The sequence below is a fragment of the Candoia aspera genome, chromosome 9 (genome assembly GCF_035149785.1).
Source record: "Candoia aspera isolate rCanAsp1 chromosome 9, rCanAsp1.hap2, whole genome shotgun sequence".
In the NCBI taxonomy this organism is placed as follows: domain Eukaryota; kingdom Metazoa; phylum Chordata; class Lepidosauria; order Squamata; family Boidae; genus Candoia; species Candoia aspera.
In genome coordinates, this window is record NC_086161.1 from 5,236,387 (window position 1) to 5,263,377 (window position 26,991).

The 26,991-nt window shown below is 42.9% G+C and overlaps 1 protein-coding gene across 5 annotated transcripts in view; it reads left to right on the plus strand.

Annotated features, from left to right (window-relative positions):
• GRAMD1B (GRAM domain containing 1B) overlaps nucleotides 1–26,991 on the plus strand; it is a 108,131-nt gene that overhangs the window by 9,554 nt on the left and 71,586 nt on the right. For 2 of the 5 annotated variants that reach the window (XM_063311386.1, XM_063311387.1), the window contains exon 2: nucleotides 5,252–5,317. In XM_063311386.1, the coding sequence (XP_063167456.1) occupies nucleotides 5,252–5,317 (66 nt within the window). Of the gene's footprint in view, nucleotides 1–5,251; nucleotides 5,318–14,141; nucleotides 14,221–22,999; nucleotides 23,098–26,991 lie in introns of those variants that run through there. The other 3 variants (XM_063311391.1, XM_063311389.1, XM_063311388.1) reach the window with 3 other exon arrangements.

The window sequence follows — 26,991 nt, forward strand, 5'->3', positions numbered from 1 at the left end:
ATGAGAATTGATACAGACATAAGGGTAATGGTTTTCTTTATGGATGGTGGGGAGAAGGAAGTTTGTATTTCCTGAACTTCTGTTTTCCCAAATACAATAATAGTAACTGTAGCATACTGAAAAGTATATAATTTCAGCAACACTATTCCAAAATCACACTTTCCTTAGTTTGTTTGGGTTTGGCGTAGTGGAATGAACAGGCTTGACTATTTTGGCTTGTAAATGATGATGTATGACTTACATACACCACACCACCATGCCTAGTTCAGACAAGACTTGGTGAAGCCAAACCCTGCTGTAGTACTTTTGTTTCTACCAGTGAATATTCAATGAGAAAAAAGAGAAGAGTGAATGATGTGGGGCATTTTTTCCCCTGTGGAACTGAATACTGGAACAACAATGAGTTTTCTTGAGAAAGAGGTGGTTGTTGGGGAAAATCCCTGCAGGTCAGCAATGATCTGGGGGCCTGGGGGATTTGAACTGAGAGGCAAGGCAAAGATCATCCCTTGATGTTCAAGCAAAGGTTGTAGTCCAAACAGGAAGCCTTTATGATAAAGATGGCTTTAAATATCTTAACGTGTCTTCCAGAAAGGTACATTCTGCAGAAAAAGAAAAAAAAAAAGGACAGGTCATACTCCATCCCCATTCAGTAGTATTTTGTCCGGTCACCTGAATGACCTTTGAAGTGTGCATGTTCCTCAATTGCCATCAATCCAAGAGAAAGCCAAGACTGAAAAAAGAAGGGCTGTCCAAAAGGTTTAATAGTTAAATTGAGTTGGTTAATTTTTACTGTTGCTTTTTGCAACTGCAGTTCCTTACAGTCATGTGCAAGACATGAGCTACTATTGATTTGTGACCCAAGGAGGAGAATTAATAAACTCGGCCACCAAGCTGAGATAGACTTAGAGAAGAAACCACGCCTTGGTTGGGTAGAACTTGGTCTCTGCTAGGTCTGTGTAAGATACTAGGTCCTTGGATGATGTTGATTCCACTGGGATTTGATAAATGAGGTAAGAATCCTTTGTGATCTCTCTCTTGCAAAAGTGCCAGTTCTGTTTCAACGTGTAGAAGAGAAGACTGCAGATTTGTCTCTGCATTTCTGGTAATGTCATAGTTGGCTGGGTGAAGCAGCTGTTGTGTGCTTTGCAGCACAGGCAGCATCTGGTTGATGTGGTTTGGGCTTGGAAGCTGAGTAGGGTCCAGAGTGGTTATGACTTGGATGGGAAACCACAAGGGAATCTCAGGGCTGTGGGTCTGACTGAGATAGTTGAAAAACATTCCAGGAGAGGGCAATGGCAAATCACCTCCATATTGTTCCTGAGAAAACTGCAGGGAGATATCCATGTAATTACTAGGAGTTAAGGGTGATTTTACTGTTTTACCTGTTGTGTATCATCTTCTCTTCCTGGTCCACTGTTAGCTTTGCACAAATAAGCTCAGTGGACTACTGGAAAGGGAAAACCCCCACAGCATTCAGGTACATGGGAGAAAAGAAGACACAACTTTACCAAAGGAGCTGAGGAATTTCCCTCCTTCTTTCTATTTCTTCTACTTAAAGCAAAGTGGGCTGGAACAGTGCTCCTTTAAGCCAGTCCACCTGCCAGCTTTCAAACCCATTTCCTTCAGTTGCTTCTGCTGCTTAGTAGAAAGGAGAGCGAAATTATGGAACCTTCAATGCAGAACATTTGGTTTCTTGAGTTCTGCTTCACCTGTAGGAGAAGTGTATGTTTTCCTGTCGATGGACAAAATTCTTCTCTAGAAGATGGCAGCATTCTGGGCTTTGTTGGAAAGTTGGGGCCAAGCTTGTCCTGTCAGGCCAGTGGAAGTGAAGAGGCAGAAATGTGGAACTGTCTAAAGCAAGTTGACCTAACTTTGCATTTCTTGTGCGGAAATGACTGTAGGTCATGCCTCACACACACACACACACTGATGTTTGTGGTTTCTATACCATCTCTGCTGTGAAGGCCCTAAAGCCAACACATTCTCATCCATAGAGACTCTGAAAAATTCTTCTGCTGCAACTTGCAAATAGGAAGACTGGGTGTCCAGTGTGTTTACCACTCTTTATTCCCAGCTGATGGAAGAAGTTTAACATTTGAAAAGGAAAACAAAGTGATGCATTAAAAGGTTGCAGCAGCTGTTGTTGAAAGTTAGCACTTTTCTCCACTATTTTTATCCAGAAGGTTAAGCAGGACAGGAACTCTGAGCACATAATTGATTAGGCAGTGAACTGGAAGAAAAAGAGGCAGATCAAGAATAAGCATTTTTTAAAATCTTTTTTTTTGCATTGCTGAGCACATGCAAAAGAAAACAAACCCTTAAGAGCATATCCATAAAAATATTCCTGCTTCCCACCCTATGATGTCTTATAAAGCAATCTTTGCTTTCTGAAGGTTAGTGGAGAAAGTGTGCCCAAGATTGCATCCACCTTATTTAAGAGTTTCACTGTCTTCACTGCTGCTCCCTAGCAGCTGGGATCCAGAAGTATACAATGCTGAAGCTAGAAGGTCCACTAAGTACTACCGTAACTAGCAGCTGTTGCTAGATGATCCTATTTCAAGATTTCTCCAGCTCCCTAAATCATTCTTGAAATGCATAGAGCAGTGTTCCTCAACCTTGGTCACTTTAAGATGTCTGGACTGCAACTCCCAGAACTCCCCAGCCATGCATGCTGGCTGGGGTATTCTGGGAGTTGCAGTCCACACATCTTAAAGCAGCCAAGGTTGGGAAACACTGGCATAGTGCTTCCTCAATGAGGCACCCCTTTCTTTTGAGGGTAAGTGTGAATTAACTTTTAAACCTGGGGCAAAACAGAAGCAAGCATCTCAGACGTGAAAGCAGAGAGTTCCAAATCAGAGTAGTTCTTGCCTATCCCGAGAGATCTCTATAAATAGTATTGGCCAACCAATAGGAAATAAGGCACAAGAGTGGATTCAAGAGCAATAGAATCCCCACTAATTGTGTCATCAGGGTAGCAGGGAGCTTCAAATCACAAGTCATTGGCCTCATGTGTCTCAGAGCCATAAGGTATTGACAGTTGCAAAGGGAACTGTGACATCTCGTGGACAGAGGATGCAATTTCTGTTGGCAGATTGCTGGGAAAGCCTTTAGCCCAGGAGAGATCAGAAAAGTCACACACACCAGGCATATCTATAAAAATAATTTATTTACAGAAAGCAAAACAAAAGCAAAACATATTTAAAGGACTTAGCTCTCATTGAGAGCTACCTGGCTTGCTATATGCCTGCACAGACAAGAGAAAAAGGAACTGAAACAAGTCTGGGCAGGTTCCTCCCCCCAGGTGCAATAATTAACATTCGAAAAGGGGGCAGTTGAATTCAACCTCTGCACCCAGCCAAAATGATTAGAGACAATAGCACCTTAATCTGTTAGTAGGAAAACCATTAACAATTTCTCAACAGAATTTCTATCCAGCTCAGTTTTTTCTCATGGGCCAGTGGAACGCATTACAATTAATTCCACAGATTCCCCACCAGGACTTCAGAGCATAAATAGTATAACCCACATCACATTCCCAGTGGACTTTGGGGAGACCAGGAAAAAGTCAGAGGTCAAAAAACTGGAGTTAGATAGAGTGCAATTGATTGTTGGTTGTATGCATTCCAGAAACGTTTGTAGTTCATGCAACATGCTGGGCTGGATGAATCCAAGGCTGGGGTTAAGATCACTGGTGTCATGTTCATCGTTCCAATGGTCTGGATACATCGTAACGTTTCGCATGTCAGTTTCCTGATCCGTGTCGGTCATTTGCTGGGAGGAGAATTTCAGCCGTGCCGGGCTGTAATCTCCTTACTGTTACTGAGAAATGTATGTTTGGGTTATTGCATGTGTTCAAGGTTACTTTCCCAGGCCGATGTGTAACGGTTACCAACACCTGGGAGGGGGTGGTTGCTATGGTGGGGCAAGGGGCGGGATCGGGTTTGAAGCGAGAGTTTTTAGTTTGTATTTGGCGCGCTTTTGGTCATTCTCAGCTTTCTTTGTATTTGCACATTATTCTTTCAATAAATCAGTTTTCATTAAGAACCTGCTTGTGAGGCTGAGTATGTCAGAATAAGGCAATCATTACAACTGGAAGAAACATTAACAATCTCAGATATGCAGATGATACCACTTCGATGGCTGAAAGCGGAGAGGAACTGAGGAGCCTTATGATGAAGGTGAAAGAAGAAAGTGCAAAAGCTGGCTTGCAGCTAAACCTCAAAAAAACCAAGATTATGGCAACCAGCTTGATTGATAACTGGCAAATAGAGGGAGAAAATGTAGAAGCAGTGAAAGACTTTGTATTCCTAGGTGCGAAGATTACTGCAGATGCTGACTGCAGTCAGGAAATCAGAAGACCCTTAATCCTTGGGAGAAGAGCAATGACAAATCTCGATAAAATAGTTTAGAGCAGGGACATCACACTGACAACAAAGGTCCGCATAGTTAAAGCAATGGTGTTCCCTGTAGTAACATATGGCTGTGAGAGCTGGACCATAAGGAAGGCTGAGAGAAGGAAGATCGATGCTTTTGAACTGTGGTGTTGGAGGAAAATTCTGAGAGTGCTTTGGACTGCAAGAAGATCAAACCAAATTTTCAGGATTATATGAGAAATTGGATACTCTCTCTAGGACTGGAGCTTCCAATTCAGAATAGAGATTCAATCTGGTGTATTTTCATCTGGTGATATTTTAAGCCCTAGGACATGTTGCAATGTGGCGTGAGGGGTAGTTTATAAATGATTTTTTTTAGTCCTGTTTCCCATCACTTCCATGCTTTAGCGGTGTTATGTTTATTTATTTATACCTATTTATTAGATTTGGAAGGCTGCCCCACTCCCAAACGACTCTGGGCACCTTACATAGTTCAAAAAGAAGGCTCGTTACTTAAAGGCTGGGGCAGAGAGAGAGGGGGGCATGATATATTTGGGGTCCTAGTAAAAGTTGGGGGACAGTATTGCAAGGAATATTATGGTTGGAAGATCCCTTTTGTAACAGATAAAGCCATAGAAAGTCTGTTGTTTCATCTAAAATTACTATTGTAGAACAAAGAAAAAAAAATCAAGTAAGATTTCAGGAAATCTCTTCCTTATGATCTGTTATAGTGAAAGCTAGGGAAAAAAAGTAGACAACAATGACATATCTTTGTAAAATGGCACAATAAATCTTACAGTTGCTACGTAAGACCAAATGGCTTTACTATCATCTGAGAGTCATTCCATTTGTGCCTCATATTTTGTTTGTTTCTACAGCAGCCAACAGAGCAGTCATGATGATGATCCGTCTCGATTTCTGAGCCCCCGACTGCGTGATGACAGGTAAGTAACCGGAAGAAGTGACTCACTGATTGGGTGTATAATAAGCATCCTTTCCCAACCTGGCACCTTGAGAAATGTTGGGATTCTTTCCATTCTGGTCCAGAAAAGTCCAGATGAGGGCACCAGCTGCTTCTTTGATATGTTCTTTCTAACCTTGGAGAGGAAAATCTGAATACATGCCCTGTCTGCAGCTCAGTTTTCAGGTTGTAAGGGGGCATGGTGGCTCAGTTGTTAAGAAGCTAGGCTTGTCGATAGCTCGTCTAGCTATCTTTAGGTAGCGTGGATACACAGGATTGTAATAGTCCTTGTCATATCAAAATGTTGGGTATGATCCAGAGTTTATGATATTTTCTGAATCCAGCTCCCCTTGTTGTAGCTTTCAGCCTATAGGCACACCATCTGAGCCCCTGAAAACAACCTTCAGGGAATTTGAAGAAAGGGCTCTTATGGACAGAAACCAACCACTTTCCATGGTACTGAAGAATGAGCTGTTTTCAGTCCTGAATGTGGCTCAGAAGGTTAAGAAGCCAGTCTTGTCGGCCGGAAGGTTGCAAATTTGGCAGTTCGAGACTCGAGCGCCACGTGATGGAGTGAGTTCCCACTCTCGCCCCAGCTCTTGCCAACCTAGCAATCTGAAAACATTCAAATGCGAGTAGATAAATAGGTACCGCTTCGGCAGGAAGGTACCAGCGTTCCGTGATTGTCATGCTGGCCACATGACTGCAGAAGTGTCTTTGGACAACGCTGGCTCTTCGGCCGTAAAACGGAGATGAGCACTGCCCCCTAGAGTCAGACACGACTAAACAGGAAGCTTTACCTCATTTCAGGTTGTAATTATGGTTTGAATGAATGGAAAGCATTCCAACATTTCGTAAAGAGAGAAAAATAGCACAGTTTTACACAATACTAAGTACAGGGAAACTTCTCTTAAGGTATGTTCCAACCCTGAGCGTTTTATAGATTGGGGTGTCATATATTCTAAAACTAAGCCAAATAGTTATATCCGTTAAGAAGGAAATATTGCATACCTGTTCATCCTTCTCTCCAAATACCATAGTTTCCCAAAGGGGGGGAAAAATCCTTTCCCTCAGTTCAAAATTTTCAACAAATTTTCAGCAACCTTGCATCTCCTAGTCTGTTATGATATCCATTCTTTCTATAGAACTTCCATAGAAAATGTGGGGTGGGTGGGATATTATTTGTAGGAAAGCAATGGTGGCTTCAGCAAGTTGGAGGCATTCTACAAATTCCTTGGTACTGAAATAAAATGACTGCAGACTAAAACAATTATGCAGTCACCACATGACTGTGAAGCATTGTTGAATGGTTGACTCATGTGAATATACAGGCTATCAATGTACCTTGCAGTTGAGTGTCTAGTAAACCGATTAGGCAGAGTATGTTTGTTCTTTGGATTGCACTTTAGCTGAACTCCCTGAGTCTACAAAGGATCTGAGAAAAGTGCAAAACAATCCAAGAACTGTTGCTTTGGTTGGCCTGCTGGGGTAGCATGTAGTTCTTTAATTCATGGTAATCCAGGGCACATGGAATGTAATGCTGGGCCAGGGCAATATGGGAAAAATGATTTTTATTCTTATCTGGTATCATTTCTATCTGTGATATGCTGATATTATACTTTGCAATGTGTAGTGTTCCCCTGTTTGTGCCTTCCCTTCCATACACCACCTTCTCCAGTGATGCAAAGTGCTAACTGTCAGCCCTTCCAGGTAAGCCAGACAGGAAACACAACGAGATGAGCTAATTCTACTTTATTGCAAGGCTACATTAACAGAATCTTGCCAGTCTGAAAGTACAAATCTCCCCCTGTCCCTATTTACCACCTAACCAGTTGTGGGGGGTCCTTCCTAAGTTTCTTCTTTAGACCGTCACCCTCTTCTGGACTCCCTTTCCTTTTATCTTTAGGCAGTATCTCTTCCCTCTGTTCCCCAAGGTTGCCCTCACATTCCATCACACTAACATTGATCTTTGTCAAATTGTTGATCTTCATGTTGATCAAATCCTTTCACTTCTCTCCCCCACACCACCTTGACTCAACATAATTTATGCTAGGCCACAGGCTCTGAGTTATCACTCATACATTTTCTTCCACTCTCCAGCAGTTGCCTGTTCATCCAGTGCCTAATACAATATAAAGGCCTCAATGAATTTCTGCTCCTTTTAGTAGACCAAGACAACTGCATTCTTTTTTCCCCAACTCATTTATTTATTTATTTATTTTTTGAAGATATAATTAAGACACATAATGCAGAATATAAGACCGATAGAACACAAGTCTAAAAGAGAGACAGGAAAGGCTAAAACTGTGCAGGAATGAACAAAAAAAAGCATATCAGACCAGTTTCTTCTGACCTTTTCCAGCACAGGTATAACAGTACATAAAAGTTTGGAAATGCTCACAGGGGGAAGGAACTTCCTATCATTTATGGTGGACTTGTGGAAAAGCTAAGAAATTCTGGAACCAAATATGTAGTACTATTCAAAAGATTCTTAAAGTGGACTGATAATTGAAACTGGAGCTGTTTCTCTTGGGTTTGATGGACCAACAGCTTGAAAAGCAACTTGGACAACTGCATTCTTGAAATACAAGGCAGCATCTCTTTGGTTAATGGGGAAAAAGATGCAGGGAGAACGAAAGTGTAATTTGAGTATGAACCTGATGTACACTGTGGCTGATTTATTATAACTTCAAACTGCAGTGTTGGTACAAAAGAGGTTGGAAGGGGAAGAAATAAAAAGTGAAAATAGCATACAACTTTCTTTATTTCCAGCCAGACTAGCAAAATGTGTTTTGTCTCCCCTCCTGTAGCTTTTTTCGTTAGTAGAAAAGACATCTTCCCCTGCTTCACCCCAATATATTTCAAATTTGGACTGCCATTTTCCTACTGCCTTAGAATGCTCCTCTCTTCTGCTTTTAGTACTCTCAAGTTGTTCTATTTGTTTAACGTTCTTACTATATATTGACGAAAAACTCTTAATTCTTTGGGGGGGGTATGGTGGTGGAAATATGGAAGCCGGATGTTATGATCACCCCTCAATCGAACAGTGAGGATGGGCCAGCAGACAGTGAATTCTTACTCAAGTTCTGTTTACGTCTTTCTCTACGATCCTCAGACACAGGAGCAGATGATGAGGACCTTCAGATTTTACCAAGAACCAGTCAGACTTGCTGTAGCTATTCCTTGAAGCTCAAACCATTGATCTTTTAAGACCAAAGAGTTTCTAGCCTCTGGCCATTGCTCAGATAGCCAATAGAACCATGGCTTATTCAGTTTTCTGGATTTGCACAACACTCTGAACCATAGCTGAGGGTCAGCTGGTTTTTGTTTCAGTATGTCATGCAAACCTATCCTAAGTGGGTTAGCATTGTCATCTGCTCAGCTCAAGAGCTCAGTTGGCTGTGAACCCGTGTGGAAGCCAAACAGGATTAGAAGTCCTGTGTTTCTTCTCTGTTCTTCTCCTCCTAGCCCTGGACTTTGCTTTATGGACTGCTTCTTGATCCCTGGCCTCTTAGGACCAATTCTGTGTCTTGCATTGCATTCTTCTTCCTGGTATTTGATGCCTTGCTAATGGTTCTGGCCTTTTGCATTAAAGATCACAATTTGCTATCTTGTAGCCTAGATATAGCCAGTGCTGCTTCTGGTGATATTTTTAGGCTGTGGGATCTATGTGTGATGGGAGATTTCTGTTGGACAGACTAGAGCCATATCTCTAGTTTCCAGGGATAATTTGATATTGTGGACCTCCCCATGTTGCTAGGCTCTTTTGATCATTGTGCAGTATGGGGCCTTCTCTGCTCCCAAATTAACATTAGAAGATGCCTCAGATCAAATTGATGGGTTATATCCCAATTTAGTGAAGCTGTGTGGAAAACCATTACTCAGCTCTCTATGGATAGGTCATTTAAACAGCTTGTAGGCTTGTTTCTTTCTTTAGTTAATTTAATTACTTAATTTTTTTAGTTAATTTTTATTGAAGAATTTGTAGGGTTGCTTCTTTGTACACTTGAAAGCCATATTAGATCACTGGAATTTGGCTAACAACTGGATAAACTGTGTGTGAAACTTCCACGCCCATTTACGTCTGAAAACCAGTAGTGGATTCAAAATTGGACTCTTGATATTCGTCAAGAGTCTTGTATTACTGACTCCATATTCTCTTTGTCCCCTCTTGGTTGCAACCAATTTCTGTTTCTGTTGTCTTTGTAATGATAGCTATACTGGTGGAAGTAAAAGCTGAAAAGAAAAGTTCCTCATTCTAAAGAGAACAACAAGCCCCTCTGAGGGCCAGTTAATAACCCAAGGGAGGACCTGGCTGGCTGAGAATTACTATTTAGTAGCTGAATCTTTTCTTCCATATGTTTCCCTCCAATTATCCATGCCCCTGTAGAAATTGTCACCCTGGAGGAAATAAAAGGGAACAAAGCAGAGAAAAGCCCAGAGTTTTAAATCTTCCCTCCCTCCCTCCCTCCCTTGGGGGTCCCCAGGAGAAGAGACCTGGTTATTATTATTTTTTTTGTTTTTACAGTATGTTTGGTGTAAATTTGGGAGCCGTTGGAGCCAAGAGGTACCACTGCTAGGATGGGGCCTTCTGCTTCTAAATTAGTAGCTCACAAGCCCTGTGATGATGGGTTTCCAAGAATGGGCAGGACTTTCCCCCCATATTTGCCCCCAAGCAAATATATTTGCTTAGGGGCAAATATTTTTAGCGATAGTCCCACTGTCTCGAGCCATTAAGGAAGTGGGTTGCATAGTCTTACCAAACAAACAAACAAGTACATACTGGTATTTGTGGGTGGGAGAATAAGACGGTAGTCAGAGCCAAACCAGGTAGGACCAGAATGAGCCAAGTGGATTCATGCATTTTCTTCTTGGGATTGATGCTGGCTTGTTTTAATCAATAATAACAAAATAAGAACCAGAGTGGTACAGCGGTTAAAGTGCTAGATTAGGACCAAGAAGACCCAAGTTCAAGATCTACCCTTAGCCATGGAAGATCATAAGATGACTTTGGGCAAGGTCCTGTCCCTCAGCCCAACCTACTCCACAGGATTGTGAAGGGGATGACATCGGAGGAGGGAGAACTTTGTATGCTGGTGTGCTTGAGCTCTGGCAGGACATGCAGGATATAAATTTAAAAGATAAATATATAATAAAAAGGGAAAAAAATCAACGGACTTCCCCCTTGCTCTTAGTATATGGACTAGCGTGAGGTTTGTTTGTTTGTTTGTTTGTTTGTTCATCAAATTTATAGGGCTGCCCATTTCACAAAAAGTGACTCTGGGTGGAGTACAAACAACACCCTAAAAAAAAGTTAATATATAAAAGACTATTATTATTTTAAAAATTGAAAACCACAAGGCTAAGAGAGAGCAGCAAAATTAATAGCAATGGCGCCACCTCAATATCTCACCAGTCCCTTGGGGCCCCCTCTCCTAGGTTGCAGCTAGGAGAGATGACTCAACTGAAATAGAATGGCCAGAGATAACAGAGATGAAAACAGAAAGAGAGAAAGTATATTACAAAAATGTAGAAATATTTCTAATGAATACTGCTTCAGATAGACTGAAACCATTGAGTGTAGGCAAGAGGTACCAGGCTTTCTTCTCATCCCTTCCACATTTCAGTTCCAAGAAGAAACTGGATCGCTAGCTTGTTTGGTTTTCCTGCACATTGTAGATGGTTGGACGGGATGATCCCTCTGGTCCCTTCCAAGTAGACATTTCTGTGCTTGAATGTGCTGTATTCTCCCATGTTCCAAAATTATCATCTGCAGTTTGGCCTTCCTGCAAAGAATGCAGAGCATGCTTCTTTAATATCTCTCCCATTCAAGTATTGATCAGGGACAGAACAATGTCCATTGCCATCAAACTATTCCTAGCTCTTAGGATATGGAAAGAGAAGGGGCGTCTGTGTGAATAAAGGCAATCAGGCGTGCCTTATTGATTTTTATTTTATGAGAGTGAATACAGTTATCTAGGTTTGTAGACCCAATTATCTGTGGGTTGTGGGCCCCTTGGTTTGAAAACTGCTTAACTGTATGAACATACAGCTGCACTCCTAACTGAGGAAGGAGCAGTTTAAGAGCACTGAAGAATAAAATTTGGGCTTGCCGAAAGCTTTCAGCTGTCAAGGACTTCATTTTCTTATCTGTTGTCTTCCTGGGGAGTCACCCATCTGTTTTAGGAAGGAAATGAAACCTGAAAGTGCTAAGTTTTTATAGCAGCAAGAGGAAGAAGCAGAACAGATTTGGAACAGGAGGGGTCCTGCTCTGGATGGAAAGTGTGCCATATCTTTGATAGGGACCCTGGCTCTGAATAAGTGACTGTCAAAAAAAGTCAGGCGTTCCCCACTTGAAGTCCCTTTATGGTCTTCCACCTTCGTTTGTCAGAAGAGGGCTCCAAACACTCAGAATTCTATCCTGGCCAGAAGATCTTCTCTCAGAACCTTTTGTTCCTGGATGTTCCTAGCTGTGTTTGCACATATGTTTACATGTCCTGAGAAGAGCCTCAGCGCTCTCTCGTGTCACCTGCTTCACTTGATCAGGTGCTTGTGCCACCCGTTTATTTGCTGATGATGGCAGGAGGGAGCAAGTCTTGAGCTCCTTGGGGAATCATTGTTTTCAGGTGCTGCGTTGGGATTTAAGGAGCATAGGCTCAACCCTCCTTGTAGCACACCGCAGCTGACATCATGCCCAGGTGGAGCTGTGTGGGCAGGGCTAGTTTGTTGCTTGAGAACTGGGACAGAGAAGATCTCTGCACCCCAAGACACACGCACAGAGGGAGGGCTGAGCATAAGTGAAGACCTCCCTCCCCCATACACCAGGGCTCCTGAGAAGAAGCAGTCAAAGGCTACGTCTAAATATCCAGTCAAGATTTTTAGCCATCGGAAATGGGAGAAAGACTCAGGAAGCATCCTAATAAGGAGGCTGTTTGGGGAATCTGGTGAAGACTGTACCATCCAGTAGCTCTTTCTTCTGCAGCTTGTCCTTGACCTAAAAACTAACACAATAAATGGAGTTAACCTCTAAGAAGCCTTGACGGAGAAGGGAAGGCACATGCATCAAGCGTCTAATTCATGCAGTGCCTTTTGGACCTGCTTCTATGGGCTGGACTCTGAAGCAACTTTTTCTTCAGGACTAGACCCTTGGTGCAGCCTGAGAAACTTGGTGAAGCTTTCTATGGGTTGTGGGCCCCTGCGTTATCTGCCAGTGCCCTGCCAAGCACAGTCATGGTCCAGAACCTCCATCCCAAGAAGATTTCCTCCAACTTAATTACAAAGCAGGCTTGCAATTTCCGGTTAGCTTCCTTGAGGAAAAAACTGTCCTTTCTCAAACTTATGTAAGTATATCTGGTTGATGGAGGAAAACATCCCTTTGGCTGCAGGGCAGTCTATTGTTAAGCTGGGAGTGCAAGTGTGAGGAGGGAAGAGGGGGTCTGTAGGATCATGGCCAGTTGCTTTTGGGAAACAAGTAGATCAACCAGGAGGACAAAATGCATTTATACCTCCCAATCATCTGTTATTCAGAGGTGTTCTCCTTCTGAACATGAATGAAGTTCCAGTAGCTGTCTTAACACCCGTGGATAGACTTGTCCTCTGGTCATTTGTTTAATCCTTTTTGAAGCCAGCTAAAATAAGACCTGTCCTTACACCCCACATTAGTGGATTCCATAAACTGGAAGTGGGTTCTTCCTATTCCTAATGAGTATTTCTCGGAAAAGGTTTTTTTGGGGTGGGGGTGGGGGAGACTTCTCTAAACTTTAGGGTTCCTCAAAGTCTGCTTTGGTTACATGGGGTTCAGAATTGACTTTGCTCTGAGTATGTATTAATGGAAAGCACTGGTGAACATTTATGCTGTCCTGCTGAAGAACCACAATATGGAGAATGGGACTGAACCTTCTTTTATATGATGCGGGCGATTCTTCAGTCTGCTGGTATACAAGTGTTTGCTAATTTTAACAACTGCAGGAGTTCAAGGCAGCATATGAGATCCTTTCCCTTCCACATGATCATCACAACAACCTTTCAAGGCGGATTATGCTGAGATATTAGTGAGTAGATTAATGTTAAATCTCATAGCTCATTTGGGACTTGAACCTGGGATTCCTTGGATTTAGCCCAGAGCTTGAAGCACTGTACCTCACTGGCATGGATAGAAGGTGAATGTTTGTAAGCTTCTGTGGAAAGAAGGAATGGTTCAAGGATGAGAGAGATTTGAGCCAAAAGCAGTGGTGCAGGGAAGGTGAATGGTGTTGGTGAGATTCCCCATGCTGACTATACCTTAAGCATCATCTTGACTCAATTTTCAGCGTCAAGCTGACTTGTAAGCAACAGTGTGACCACAAATGACTGCTTTGGTTTAGTAAGAGGTGAACCAACTGTGATGGAAACACCATCCTCTGGATTTAAAAATGGATTGCTGGGCTGGCTTGTCATGGGCAATTTTTCTAGTACAGCATCTGATTTCTCTTTTAAAGTATATAAATTATATGTATAATTTAAGAACATTGTTCTTATTGTATTTGAATGACTATTTATTCTGGTTTTATTGTAAACCACCCAGAGTCGCTCTTTGAGTGAGATGGGCAGTGACTAGATTTGAAATATAAATAAACAAACAAACAAACATTAGAAAGAGAAACGGATGAGAGAAAAACAAGGAGGGAAGAGGGATTTATGGGGTGGAAAGGGAGGGAAAGTCAGCAGACAAGTGATCTGCACATGGTTGAAAATTTGTCTGGCGGAAGGAGAAGGCAGGGCAATTTTATAGTTGGGTGGCTTAAAAGGAAGTCAACTGGTTTAAAAGGAAACTATTCTGTGATGCTGTAGGTGTAATCACTACTAGTTCAGCTCACTGTCCAACAGCATGCAAAGACACAACCAAAGGTATGTTTAGGCTGCCCTGTTTAGGTTCTTGCAGAAAAAAGAAACCCTTGTGTTCTTTTTATTAGTAACAGTGCACAAGGCTTCCCAGGGTTGGGTTCAGCAGCTCTGTGAAATATCTGCATCCAGATGGGGGGATGTGGGTTCATGTTTTTCCTTCTCCTTTAGAAAGGTTAATCCTGCTCAGTCTGGTTTTCTGGCTCTTTGACTGGGATAATGAAGAGGTGCTAAAAGCTCCAAGTCCTCTAGTTCATTGGTGGAGATATTTGACTTTTCTGGGACATACAAGGACAGTCACGCTGGTGGGTACACTTGACATTTCTGGGAGGGACAAAGGCTTGCAGGCAGAACTGTGGTGTAAAGTGGGTTGTACACACAGGCAGAGAGACCTTTTTGCTTTCTCCTTGGAGGAGAGTTTGGGGGATTTTCTTTGTTTTCTAATCTGCGCTAAGGCTATTTTAGGCATTGCACTACAGTTTGTTTATGTTCCCTGTCTTGAAAGGATGGGAGAATGTTCTCTGGTTTTGCTAATGTAGGCAAGAGGCAGCATTCAGAGCAAGGACGATTTCAGAGCAACATTAGCATCAGCTTCAGTTCTCCTAGACAAGGGACCGGATGGTATTCCATAGAACTTTACCCCATAAGAAAATGAATGAGCTTTAAGGTGCAATAAGAATCTTTGGTGGGTTTTCTGCAGCAAAATAGCACAGATGTCCCTGTGATCTGAATCTCTGTCCCATGCAGCAAAACCTGAAGCTACTAAGGATAGCTAGTCCTGATCAATAGGTTTTGCTGAAGCCTTCTATTTTGCTGCCTTCTGCAAGCCTGGTACAATTCTCCAATTATCTGCTTTTAGTTCCTCTGGCGCCAGCATTGTTCCTTTTCCAAGACAGGAGAGGTGGGCTGTTAATTACAGAAGGAAGCATCATGGTACTGTTAATGCTGTTTCAGGTTCTTGATAAATGATCCAAAACATGATGATGCCTCCTCTTTCTAGCTTCAAGCCTTGTCCATCTAGCATCCCAGCCTCATTAGCTACTCCATAGCCCTGAAACCATTCCACCCTGAGACACAAGCCCTATTATCTCCGAACCAAAGATGTTGGTCGTGTTCTGTGTCCAGAGGAGGATGGATTCGCCCACTTCTGAGCCTTCTGTGGGATTAAATCACACCATCTTTTTTCAGCTCCTCTCAGCTGATCCCTACTTGCTTTCTTTTTGTTTTCCCCACCCCTGGGCTCTCTCAAACCCATCGCAGAAGTTGGAACCACACATTTAAGGGGCTGTCTCTGAGAAAGAGTCAGGCTGCCAGTGGCTGGAATGAAGCATGCCTCCAGGGATTTTGTATACGCAGTGCACACAACGGTTCTACAGGAAACTGTTCCAAATTCTCTAGGCTGGCTTTACACTAAACCTCAGCTATGCTTCCTTAAATCACCCTTGAGGTTTAAGTGTGGGTCCAGCAAAACTCTTTTATCTCAAGAGATAGATGCATACAGTCTAGGTGCATACATTCTGCTAAGACATCCTGTGATTTGCTTGGGTTTCACTTGAAGGTGAAAGGTCCCCTGTGCGAGCACCGAGTCACATCTGGCCCTTTGGGGGGATGCAGCTTTCACAACGTTTATCTTGGCAGACTATAGAGTGGGGTGGTTTGCCATTGCCTTCCCCAGTCGTCACCTTCCCCAGCCAGCTGGGTGCTCCTTTTACTGACCTCAGAAGGAAGGATGGGAGGCTGAGTTGACCTGAGCCGGCTACCCGAGAATCCAGCTTCCACTGGGATCGAACCCGGGTCGTGGGGAGAGTTTCGGTTGCAATACTTTCACTTAGAGCCCCACAAAATGGAAGTTGGTCCATGTTTGTTCCTCTCTTGAGTTCTCAGATGTGCCTCAAATGCTTTTCTCATCTCCAAAGCAACTCCTTCCGTTTAGCATATCTTTCCACTTCCTCTAATGTAACTCCTTTTAAAGGGTGATTCAATTTATTGATGAATGCGCTGTGCTTGCAATATTTTGATAGTGATCCAAACTGCATTTTTCATGAGTGTCAGTGGAGGGCACTCTAGAAATGGTATTAGGACTGTTCCCCCCATGAAGGTGGTTAAATCGATGTTGGGGGAGGTAGCTTTGCCTGGAGAAGGATGTGGGGAAACCTCATGACCCAGTGTGGCCCTTTGCTGCTGTGAGTTCCCACACCGGTTGAGTCAAACAGAGCACTGGTTAGACATGTGCGTGCTATCTTTCCAACACAGGATGCTTCAAGGCACTAATGCAGTTAACAGTGTGATTCTGGGAAATACAGTAGGTAAATATAGTTGGTAATTTACAGATAAGGTGACTGAAGACTTGTGGTTAAGGGATGTGACACATGAACTGAAAGGTCTGCAGTTTAAATTTGACCAAAGACTTATTAGGTGGCCAGGGTCAGGCAAATTTTTCTGAGCTGGCCTCCAATCAGTCCATGGGAAGTGTGGGTGGGGAGTTCCCAGCACTGTAAAGATCAGTTCAAAGAGTTTCTGAGAAAATATTAAGTGAAGAATCTTGAATGCCACAGAACAGCCATGATGTCCCCCAGACGGGTTGGGTTTCAGAGTCCCTGGCCAGTATTTAACAGATGGATGGAAAGGTAAAAGGGCTCCAAGATGTTGAAAGGAATGCAAACCAAGTCATGAGGAACAATGAAAAGACTTGGGTAGGTTTAGCTTGCAGAAGAGAAGGTTGAGAGGGGACACAATAGCTGTCTTCATGTACCTAAAGGGCTGTCACATTGTAGAGGGTTCGGGCTTATTCTCATTTTAACTAGAGAGGAAGATGAGAATGACTGCGATGAAACTTCAAGGATGTAGATGCACAGTAGACATTAGGAAGAACTTCTTAACGGTAAGAACTGTCAATCAGCAGAACAGGTTACTATATGGAGTTCTGCTGGAAGTTTTCAAACAAAGGCTGGATGGTGATCTATTGGGGATGGTATGGTGAACCCTGCAATGTGCAGAGGGTTTGACTTGATGATCTCTTCAGCCCCTTCCAACCTTATGATTCGATGATTCTATGTATGTCTGATGATTCCCAGTAAGAATGAAACTGATTTCATACCACCTCCGGATGGTCGATATAACTTTGCACAATGTGCAAGTCCAGGCATTGTGGTTAGTTAACAGTGATTTCTGGTTTAATGCATTTTGTAAATCTAGTCCCATGGTATTCAGTATGGCTTTAGCTCTATGGGACAACCCAGCTACTGCAGTTTGAAACCTATGATTTATGGCTTAGGGTGATGTGCGAACCTGGTTAGTGTAGGGACATTTGAATTTGATATGCTTTAAACAAATATCATGGCCTTCAGTGGTTTGTAACCAACCCTTCCTCTCCTTCATCTAATCAGGGTCCTCCGAGTGGGGGAGATGGGCAGTAATAAAAATATGATAAATAAATAAAATAAATAAATCTAATGATAATAAGTGGCCAGTAGTGTTTATTAGGACAAACACAATAAATGTTGTTAAGCAGGATGGAAATGAAAAGCTCTTTTAAAATGATAAACAAGAGTACTGTGAGAGTTTTCCCCCTGCAGGAAGAGGCACTGGCCTTCTTAATGCTAACATACTATTTTAATAAATAAAAGGATAACTCGGAAGATTTATCTACTTTGCAGGGAGAAATCTCAGACATAGCTGGGGGTGGCAGCGTGGCTTCATCCAAGATCCTATAGCTGAGCAGGTAGAAGTGGTAGAAGGATTTAACTCATGCTCTAAACCTACTTGACTTGAGTCTTTCCAGAAATCTTCCAGAAAGATAGAGCCTCCTTCATGAGCTTCAAACAAGGCTGTGTGTTATAGATGGAGACCCAGAGTTAGTCTATGGTTGCCAATAATCAGGAATCACCCAGTGGCACCTTTTCCAACTAACAAATGTTATTAAAAGTCATAAGCTTTGTACCCTATAGCTCACTTCCTCAGATCCATGGATGGGATAAACTGATGTAGGATTTGAAAAGGGGATAATGCAAATCCAGAGGAGCAGGGGAGAAAGAATGGAGCTATGCAGATGCAGGACACATGTGAGACCAATTACAAGTACCTCATCAATTAGCAATTGTACTGTCTTAAAAAGCCATTGTATTTGTTAACACCTTCTGAGATAGCCTGAAACCTTTGGATGTGTATGAGCAGCAGTTTCTCACTCAGTGACTCTGGCATAGTTTTGTTGTTCTAAAACAACAGCTTTGAAATAGGCAGTTGAGTTTCCTGGGGAGGTTAAAATGCTCTGATGTCACTTTGTCCTGTTTTTCAATCCTGATGCCAAACTTGTGACCATTAATTATTTTGCCTGAAGATTGACCTGTTTGCCCTACGTGGAATCCAGAGGGGCATTGCTGGCAGATGATGGCATATAGAACCAGTTTGGTCTAGTGGTTAAGGTGCTGGGCTAGAAACCAGGAGTCTGTGAGTTCTAGTCCTGCCTTAGGCATGAAAGCCGGCTGAGTGACCTTGGGCTGGTCCCTCTCTCTCAGCCCAACTCACCTCACAGGGTGAGGGGAAAATAGGAGGAGGAAGGAGTATTAGATATGTTTGCCGACTTGAGTTATTTATAAAAATAATTAAGGCGGGATAAAAATAAAATAAATATATCACCTTGAAGGAAGAGCATGTGAAGGCACTTCTAGTGTGTCTACATGTTGTGGCCTGTGATGGTGTTGGGGTAGATGTGGAAGCGAAGTAGACATCTGGATTTGTCACAGAGCCTGGTTCCTTCCCATGTTAACATTGCTGGGTTTTTGTTGTTGCTCATGAGAATCTGTTTCAAGTTGGGTGGTTGTCTGTAAGCAAGAATGTGTCTGCCATCCAGTGTCTGAGAAAGTGCAGTGTCATTCTCCATAATGTATTTGAATATCTTGAGCTGTAGAGGGCAGTTGGTGGTGTTCTGTTTGTTCTGTTTTTGTGGCCAGTCTTTTAATAGGTCCTCCCTGGGACTAAATCTAGCTCTATTGATTTGTTCATTGATCTCACTGGGTGGGTAGTTCAGTCTCCTGAATGCCTGGTTTAATTCCATCAGTTCAGCATCCACGTCAAGGGGGTGGGAACAAATGTAGCTATAGTGTAGAGCTTGGCCATAGAGAATAGATTTAGTGGTGTGTTCTGGGTGAAAGCTGGAAGCATGCAGGTATGCACGGCAATCTCTGAGTTTCCTATCTAACATGGGTTTTATGTATCCATTGTGTGGGTTTACCATGCCATCAAGGAAGTGGACTTCTTTTGTAGAAAGGTCAAGGCAGAAATTGATAGTAGGCTGGAAGCTGTTGAGATCATGATGTCTTTTAATAAAATGCATTGGTTGGACTACCAGACTCCTTCCTATTTAAGACTCTCCTCTACAATTGCATTCCACTCCTGATCTTATTTGACATTCATCCTGTCAGAGCCAATTTCTTGGGGAGCTGAAGGATCTGGGAGTATCAAGGTCACACGCTTGCCCTAAAAAAGAGCAGTTGGGGAAATGGACTGGATTTAATTAATCCTATTTTTGACGCCAAGTGTCTTGCATGCAAGCAAAGTTTTGATTCTTTTGTAAGCAGAATCTGAATTCACACCTTGTGCTAGGCCATGGATCGTTTTATCCATGCTTTGCTGAGCAAGCCATAATGGCTTAGTTCACATGTTGAATCAACAACTATCATCTGTATAACCTAGACAACGTATTACATGACAGATTGTCAGCTGCTAGCTTCCTTGTGCAAAGAGCCGATGGTCTCTTCTATAGCTCTTTCTAATCCTAGAAAACGAACCAGTTAAGAAGGTGGCAAAGCCACTGGTATCTGAAGGTTTAATTAATTTATTGCAATAGATTGTATACGCAGAGTACATCTACAGAGGAAAAAAATAATGCATGATGCCTTTACATGCACAGCATCTTTTGCCCCCAGCATCTCTCAGCCTCCACACAATTTCAAGGTAATCTCTCAGTGATTTTACATGTGTGGCTTGTTTTCCTATTTCTCTTGCCTTTTCAGAGAACACCATATGTTTTTAATTATCTTTGGCTGCAGATTTCAGTTCGCCACAGCCCAGATGTGGATGTCAGAAATGGTGTACAAGAGCAAAAATGTTTCTCCTAAATAAAAATAAAAATGGTTTGGTGCATTTGGAGAGTGGAAGAGGGAACTAAAAATAAGATAGAATTACAGGGTGGCTTCACCGGACCAGCGAGCCACACAGGAAATTTAGCTTTGCTGAGACAGCAGGAAGAAAGTGTTCACACAAACGCTTGTGTGGAAGCAGGAAGAGGATATATGTGCCAATGTAATCCCCAAAAACATTGTGGGGCTTCATTGCATGGTTGTGGCATCCATCTTGACTTATTTGACCCCCCAGTGCCAGATTTAGACTTGGTGAGGTCCTAAGCTGTACAAAGCTTGGAAGCCCCTTGTTAAAAAAAAGTTTCACCAGAAGGTCTCACTAACGTGCATATCAAACAGGACCTTGGGTCGCCACAAAAAAAATTGAAAACACATACATGCCTTTTCATTATTTAATAGCAAGGTATTTAAAGTGAAAAATACAAATTATTTTCAAATGAATGCATTTACTGATTGCATATTTGTCATTTGGCTGCCTTGATCTGTCTCATAGATTATAATGAGTACCCTGGAAACAATGCTTAAATGTAATTGTTTAAATAATTTTAAGATACATTACTTATTTTGCCAGTATTTTGTATATATATTAATCAGGATCCCTTTTATTAATATACGTAATAATGAACTCATTTGCAAAATCAGAAAACTGATATTCTGAAATTTTCGGGGGCCCTGCAGATTGTGAGGCCCTAAACTGTAGCTTGTACATCCGGCACTGCCCCCACCATGGATACCCCTGGCTCTTATGACAAAGTGCCACTGAAATTAAAAGATTTATTTGCAGGGATTGGAACTGATTTGGCTATCAGCTTCTTGGCAGTTCCTTCTCAAGCATTTTGGTTTGACCTGTGAGACTTTCTGCTCCATCAGGCTTCATTAAGATTGCAATTTCCCCTTGTGATTGTGTGTGTGTGTGTGTGTCTTTTAAAGACACTTTCACACTTTGTTTGGGTGTGATGGTGGCAGTTGTATACATTTGCTTTATTTTTAAAATTAAAAAACAAGCAAACAAAGAAATGCAACGTGCCTTGCTGTGCATCTCATGAAAAACCATCCTTTAAAAAGTTATTGGATTCAGCAAGTCATCGAGCGTGCCGGCCAGATATCTGATTTCTGCATAGGAGCTTACTGAATGTCATGTGACCCTGAGCTGACAGCCCCCCCTCTCCCCCCTTCTCTCCCCCCCTCCCCTTCCCCATCACTCAGGAGCAGAGCAGAAGGCAGGTCCCTCACCGCTCACATTCTAGGAAGCCTGCTGATAAATCACTCAAACTTGACTTCATTCTGGTGAATTCTCTACACAGCTGCCTTCCTGTGATCGGTTCAGAGGGTGGGGACCAGCTAAGCAGCAGTGGGTGACGTCATTGCTTTGTTAGAGATGTCAGAGTTGCATTTCCAGGAAGCTGTGTTCACACATTGCCCAGTGAATGCTTGATGGACTGCTTTGCCTTTTCCCCCTTTTAAGGCGGGGTAGGAGACTTTCTGCCCAGCCTCCCCCCCCCCCAAAAAAAAAAAAAGATTGGATACTTTAACCTTCTTGTGACATCCTGTTGTCTGGAAGATGCTTTCTGCACACAGCCCTTAAACCTAATCCTCTGGAGAAGCTGCCGACTCTGCGCTGATTGGTTGATGGGGATGGGAGAGAATCGGTCTTCTGAATGAGTCAGCAACCAGGAGCTGAAGAGGAATTGCTAAGGTCCTCTGGCTGGCTCTGCTCATCTTGCCTGAGGAAGAAGACAGCGAAGTGGGATGGAGCGATGGATCAACACCCTCTGAATTGTTCCTCCCCTTTTCCAGAGCGGCTTCCTCATCTTCTTCCGAGCTTCTTCATGAATTAGCTTTGCTGACAATCCAGCTTTCCCTGGGATCCTTGGAGAGGCAAGTGTGTGCAAAGAGGGGGCAGTGGTGCTGAGCACCAAAGCACATTCGAGGAGGGCATCATGATGGGATTGGAGCAGCACAGCCATCTCCAAAGAAACTCTTCCTCGTTTGGCTAATCTCAGTCCCGGGTAATTCCTCCTGGATTGGATTCTTAACTTCCAACACCTTGGGTTCCATGCCCCAGCTCTTCTTTAATCTCTTTGCAATTTGGCGCGGGCGTGTTTTGAACTCTCTTTTTGCACTTTTAACCTGCACTGGAGGCACCCGCCAACATCACTAGCAACTTCCCTGGAAAAATCCAGGTCTTTAAAATCGATCCTTCGGTGAAAAGGGCAAAGCGTGAGCAGAGAAAAAAGGACAAGGAAGGCTTTAGGAAGCTCTTTCCTCTGTCTTGCCGTGTGGGCTGAAACGTGAGTGCCTTTTTTTTTAAAGTACATTCTCCTCCAACTTCCCAAGGAGAAGAAAAACCACCAGCTGTTTAGATTTGGCTCAGCAAGGGCTTTGTATTTGTCCACAGAGGCTCAGAAGCTTTCCCTGGGGGTGTGATTTTCTGCCCTCTTGGATTTGACAGATCACTTTTTCTCAGTCTCCTCAACCTCTTTTTTTTTGGGTGTGTGTGTGGGGTTTTTTTGGTCTTGGGTTTGGGGTTCCAGTTACTCTGTATTTTTAAAAGGCAAGGCAGAGTTTTGCACTTTGGGCCACTGAGGTGGCTGCCTGTTCTCGGCTCCGTCAGCTGTCTTCTGCTCACGATCAATCCTCTTCTTCCATCACATTTGCTTTCTGAGCAGCTGGAAGCCCGTTTCTGTGAGTTTTGGTGGTAAGATGGCAGCATGTGCAACCTCACTACATCATGCACCCTAACAAGGTCAGCCTTTTCCATCATCCACTGGTTCCCCTCTCCTTTTCATCAGCCTCCAGCTTCCCCCTGCCTGCTCTCTATAAACCCCCAAAGAACATTGTGCCAAACCTGCATCTCTCCTTCCTCTTCCACCCCTCTGGGTTAACCTTTGCTGCTGCTGCTGAATCCCTTTCTCTCTCTTTAATTACTTATTTTTAATTATTTCTCCCTGCTTTCTTATTTCTCCCTCAAAATAATTGCAGATAATGGGGGTAGAAACAGAATTCTCTGTTTTTAAACGATGTATTGTTTTGTCTTTTCTGAAAGGGGGAGCCAGCTCAGTGTTCTCTAAGAAAGGGGTCCCACAAAATAATGGAATCCAGCTAGATCTCAGTATTGGACAGAAGGGATAGGTGTCCCAGATGCCAATCTTGATTTGTCCCCCCTCCCTTTTTTCCCCCTTTCATCACTTAGATAGGGTGAGCACGTCTGTAGCTGACAATAGTAACCCAATGAGAACAGAACATAGAAAACAGAAAAAAGTAGATGTGTACTGAGCATAGGGGTTGATTAATGGGGTTGTGCGAAACAGACATCATCTGGCTGAGTGCTCTCTTTTGAGCATTGGAGGTAACATGATTCTGCCTCAGGGCTTGAAGCCAAGTATTGGAAGTGATGTGCTCTGCCTCTCAATGCGCTGATGCTGCGCTGATCTGCCTTGAAAGAATCTCATATGCTGCCTTGAACTCCTGCAGTTGTTAAAATTAGCAAACACTTGTATACCAGCAGACTGAAGAATCGCCCACATGCGATGCCCAGTGAGCCACTGAATGGTCAGAGAAGTGATCAACATTTCCCAAGATATTCCCAAATCAAGGGAAGGCAGTTTCCTGTTCAAAACACCAGGGTTGCATGTTCATTTGTAGAACAGTAGAAACTTCAAGGCTGAAGTTGGCTGACTTCAGATAAGATGCAGCGATTTTGTTCTCCAAGCATTTCTGCTGGAGTTCTATATTCATTTTCAGTTCCGGCACTTACGAGTAATCCTACTTCTACCAATATTGCTTCCTCCTCTTTCTCTTCTTATATCTCCTCTGTTCTTTCGCTTGCAGATACTTTTAATTAAATAACTTGGACTTGGAGGGATAGATCTGACAAGCAGCACACCTCTGTTTTCTTCTGTGCCATTCACGATTTCATAATATTATCCAGGTTTTCACGTAACCGTGTTATGACCGGATAAGTGGCAAACAGTGGTGTAGTATGATCGAGGCCAGCCTTTTCCAGTGGGGTGTCACCTCTCCTCATTGGCCAAGTAGGTTGAGATTATGAGAACTGTGGTCCAACGCATCCAATGGCCATCAGATTGAGGAAGGCCAGTCTAGGCTCTAGAACTAGATACAGTGGCACAATTCAAAGATATTGCAAGTTCTTACGGAGGCTGAAAGATTCTGCACGCTCAGCAAGTCTCTGAAGAGACACATCATTTGGTGGGATCAGGATGTCTATTCTGGGAAGCAGCCTATGCTTCATGATAACTCTGTGAGCCAACCATCAAGGACAATTTCATACTCCACAGGAGATGAAGCCAGTTATGGCTCTCTCATGATGCTTGTATGTTTCAAGTATTTCCAAACCTGGTGCAGATTTGCAAAGCATTTGGCAAACACTTTAAGATGTCAGGTGTGAAGTCCTAAGTCCTGAGGCTGGAAGATGCTTCCAATTTCAGATACTTTGTAAGAAGCTTAGCTGGTTCACCGGGTCTATTACTGTCCAGCTGAGTGAATGGAAAAGCACCACACCCTTTCCCACTGTCTTCGCTGCTCACCCTCCCATTCATGCTTAGTAAATTGAAGTACTGGAGTTCTCCAGCATAAAACCAACTCTGATAGAAATGTTCGACTTTTGGGACAGTAATCTGATCATTCTGGAGGAGCAGTACATGGCAGCATGGCAACCCAAGTTGTGGGTGGGCATTTAGTCAATATTTTAAGCAAAAGTTGGTAGCAGTGCTGATTTGGATCTTTACTGTAACATGGTGGTCAAAGAGAAGTAAAGCTTGAATCTCCCTGGGCTTTCACCACTTTGCTGCCCAAAACTGGGAACTCTAAACTTTGAGACTATTAATGAATATGGGACTAAGAATGGATTGTTACTAAATGTGGTTAACCCGGATTGAAAAAATCCACACAGATGCTTATCTGACTCTGACTCTTTATCTGGGAGTATTTATAATTCATGGAATGACTTCTATGCTTTGGGCTGCCCTATTTCTTAGTCTTATGGGATGCCCAAACTGTGCTTGCCTCTGAACAATTTGCACAATGTTCCAGTAAATTTATCTCTCTAGTCACTCTTCAGGATAAAGATGTAGGTGCAGAGAACACTTTTTTGAGAATTCTGTCCGAGGCATGTTAATTCTCTCAAAAAATTCTCACACCAAATCAACACACATCTTGCAGATGTTGTTAAGGGGCAAATGCAGAGGCTATGATTTAGTCATCCGCCTAAAAACATTTAGTGTATTTATGGCTCCAGGCCTCTGAAGCTCAGAGCTCATCCCTCGTGCTCTGGTGCTCTATCCTTTCTCATGAGAAAAGGCTGTTTTGTAATTACCTACTATTAGAAATGTCGCCAAGGGGATTGTAACCACCTTATGCAATTGCTTGCTCTTTTTTTCCCCCCAGTGGTGTTTTGTACTGTATAAAACACCCCTGTTGCTGAATATGACCGTCACCACCACTATCATCACCATAACTCAAGAAAGGTTGAGAAACACTCTGCTAGACTAAACTAAAATGTGATCGGATCACTGGGGAGTGTATAAACCAGGCCACTGAGTTAAGCCCTAATAAGAGAGCCAGGATGGTATAGTGGTTAAGGTATTGAACCAACACCATGTCCAAGTCCCTCCACAGTAATGGAAGCACATTGGGTGACTTTGGGCCAGTCCTTTTTTCTTAACTCAACCCCATGGTTTGTTGTGGTGGTGGTGGGGGGAAATGGGAGGAGGGAACATTATAGATGCTGCCTTGAGCTCCTAAACGAAAGGTGGGATTCAAAGCAAGCAAGCAAACAAGCAAGCAAGCAAATCAAATCAGTACTGTGCCTTCTTCCTTATAACTCTACAGTAATTCTGTTTTGTTAATTCAGCATTAAGAGCAGTGTGGCGTAGTACTTAAGGCATCAGGCTAGAGACTGGGAGACTGTGAGTTTGAGTCCCACTTCAGGCATGAAGTCAGATGGGGGACCTTGGGCCAGTCACTTTCTCTCAGCCCTGGGAAGCAGGCAATGGGAAACCACTTCTGAAAAACCTTGCCAAGTAAACTGCAGGGACTTGTCCAGGCAGTCTCTGAGAGAGAATCAGACAAGGTTGAATGGATTAAAAAAAAGGTTGTCATTGGGGTTATTTGTATCCCCCCTGCCCCCACTATTAGCGTTGTTATCTCTCTGCTGTGTCATAGTGCTGTATTCATGGCAAAGTCCCTCCATCATCCCAAGCCATAGGATGCTCCCTTTGTTTGGGTTTATTGCAACTGGAGTTTGCAGACCAAGATGCCTGCTTTATTGTTATGGAGGAATGCGTTCCCTGCAGCTTCTTGAACAAATTATGGGTAAAACAAACCATAAGGTATGACCCCATACCTTATGTAATCTGTAGAAAATACTGATACTGTCATCAAGTGTGCGTTTAGGTTAGAGTCATTCAATGCACTTAACCCTGAATGTGGGTTATCAGAATATAATTGTTATTTTCACATAACATGTTACGTCCAAGTGCTCTACCTTAGTGGGATGTCCTGACTTATACAACATGCTAAGATGGTAGCTGCATTCTTGCAACAGGCTAATCTGCAGATACCTAAACCCATTTTAGTCTAATCTAGAAGGTTGTGTGAATCTGCCCCAGTAACATGAAGA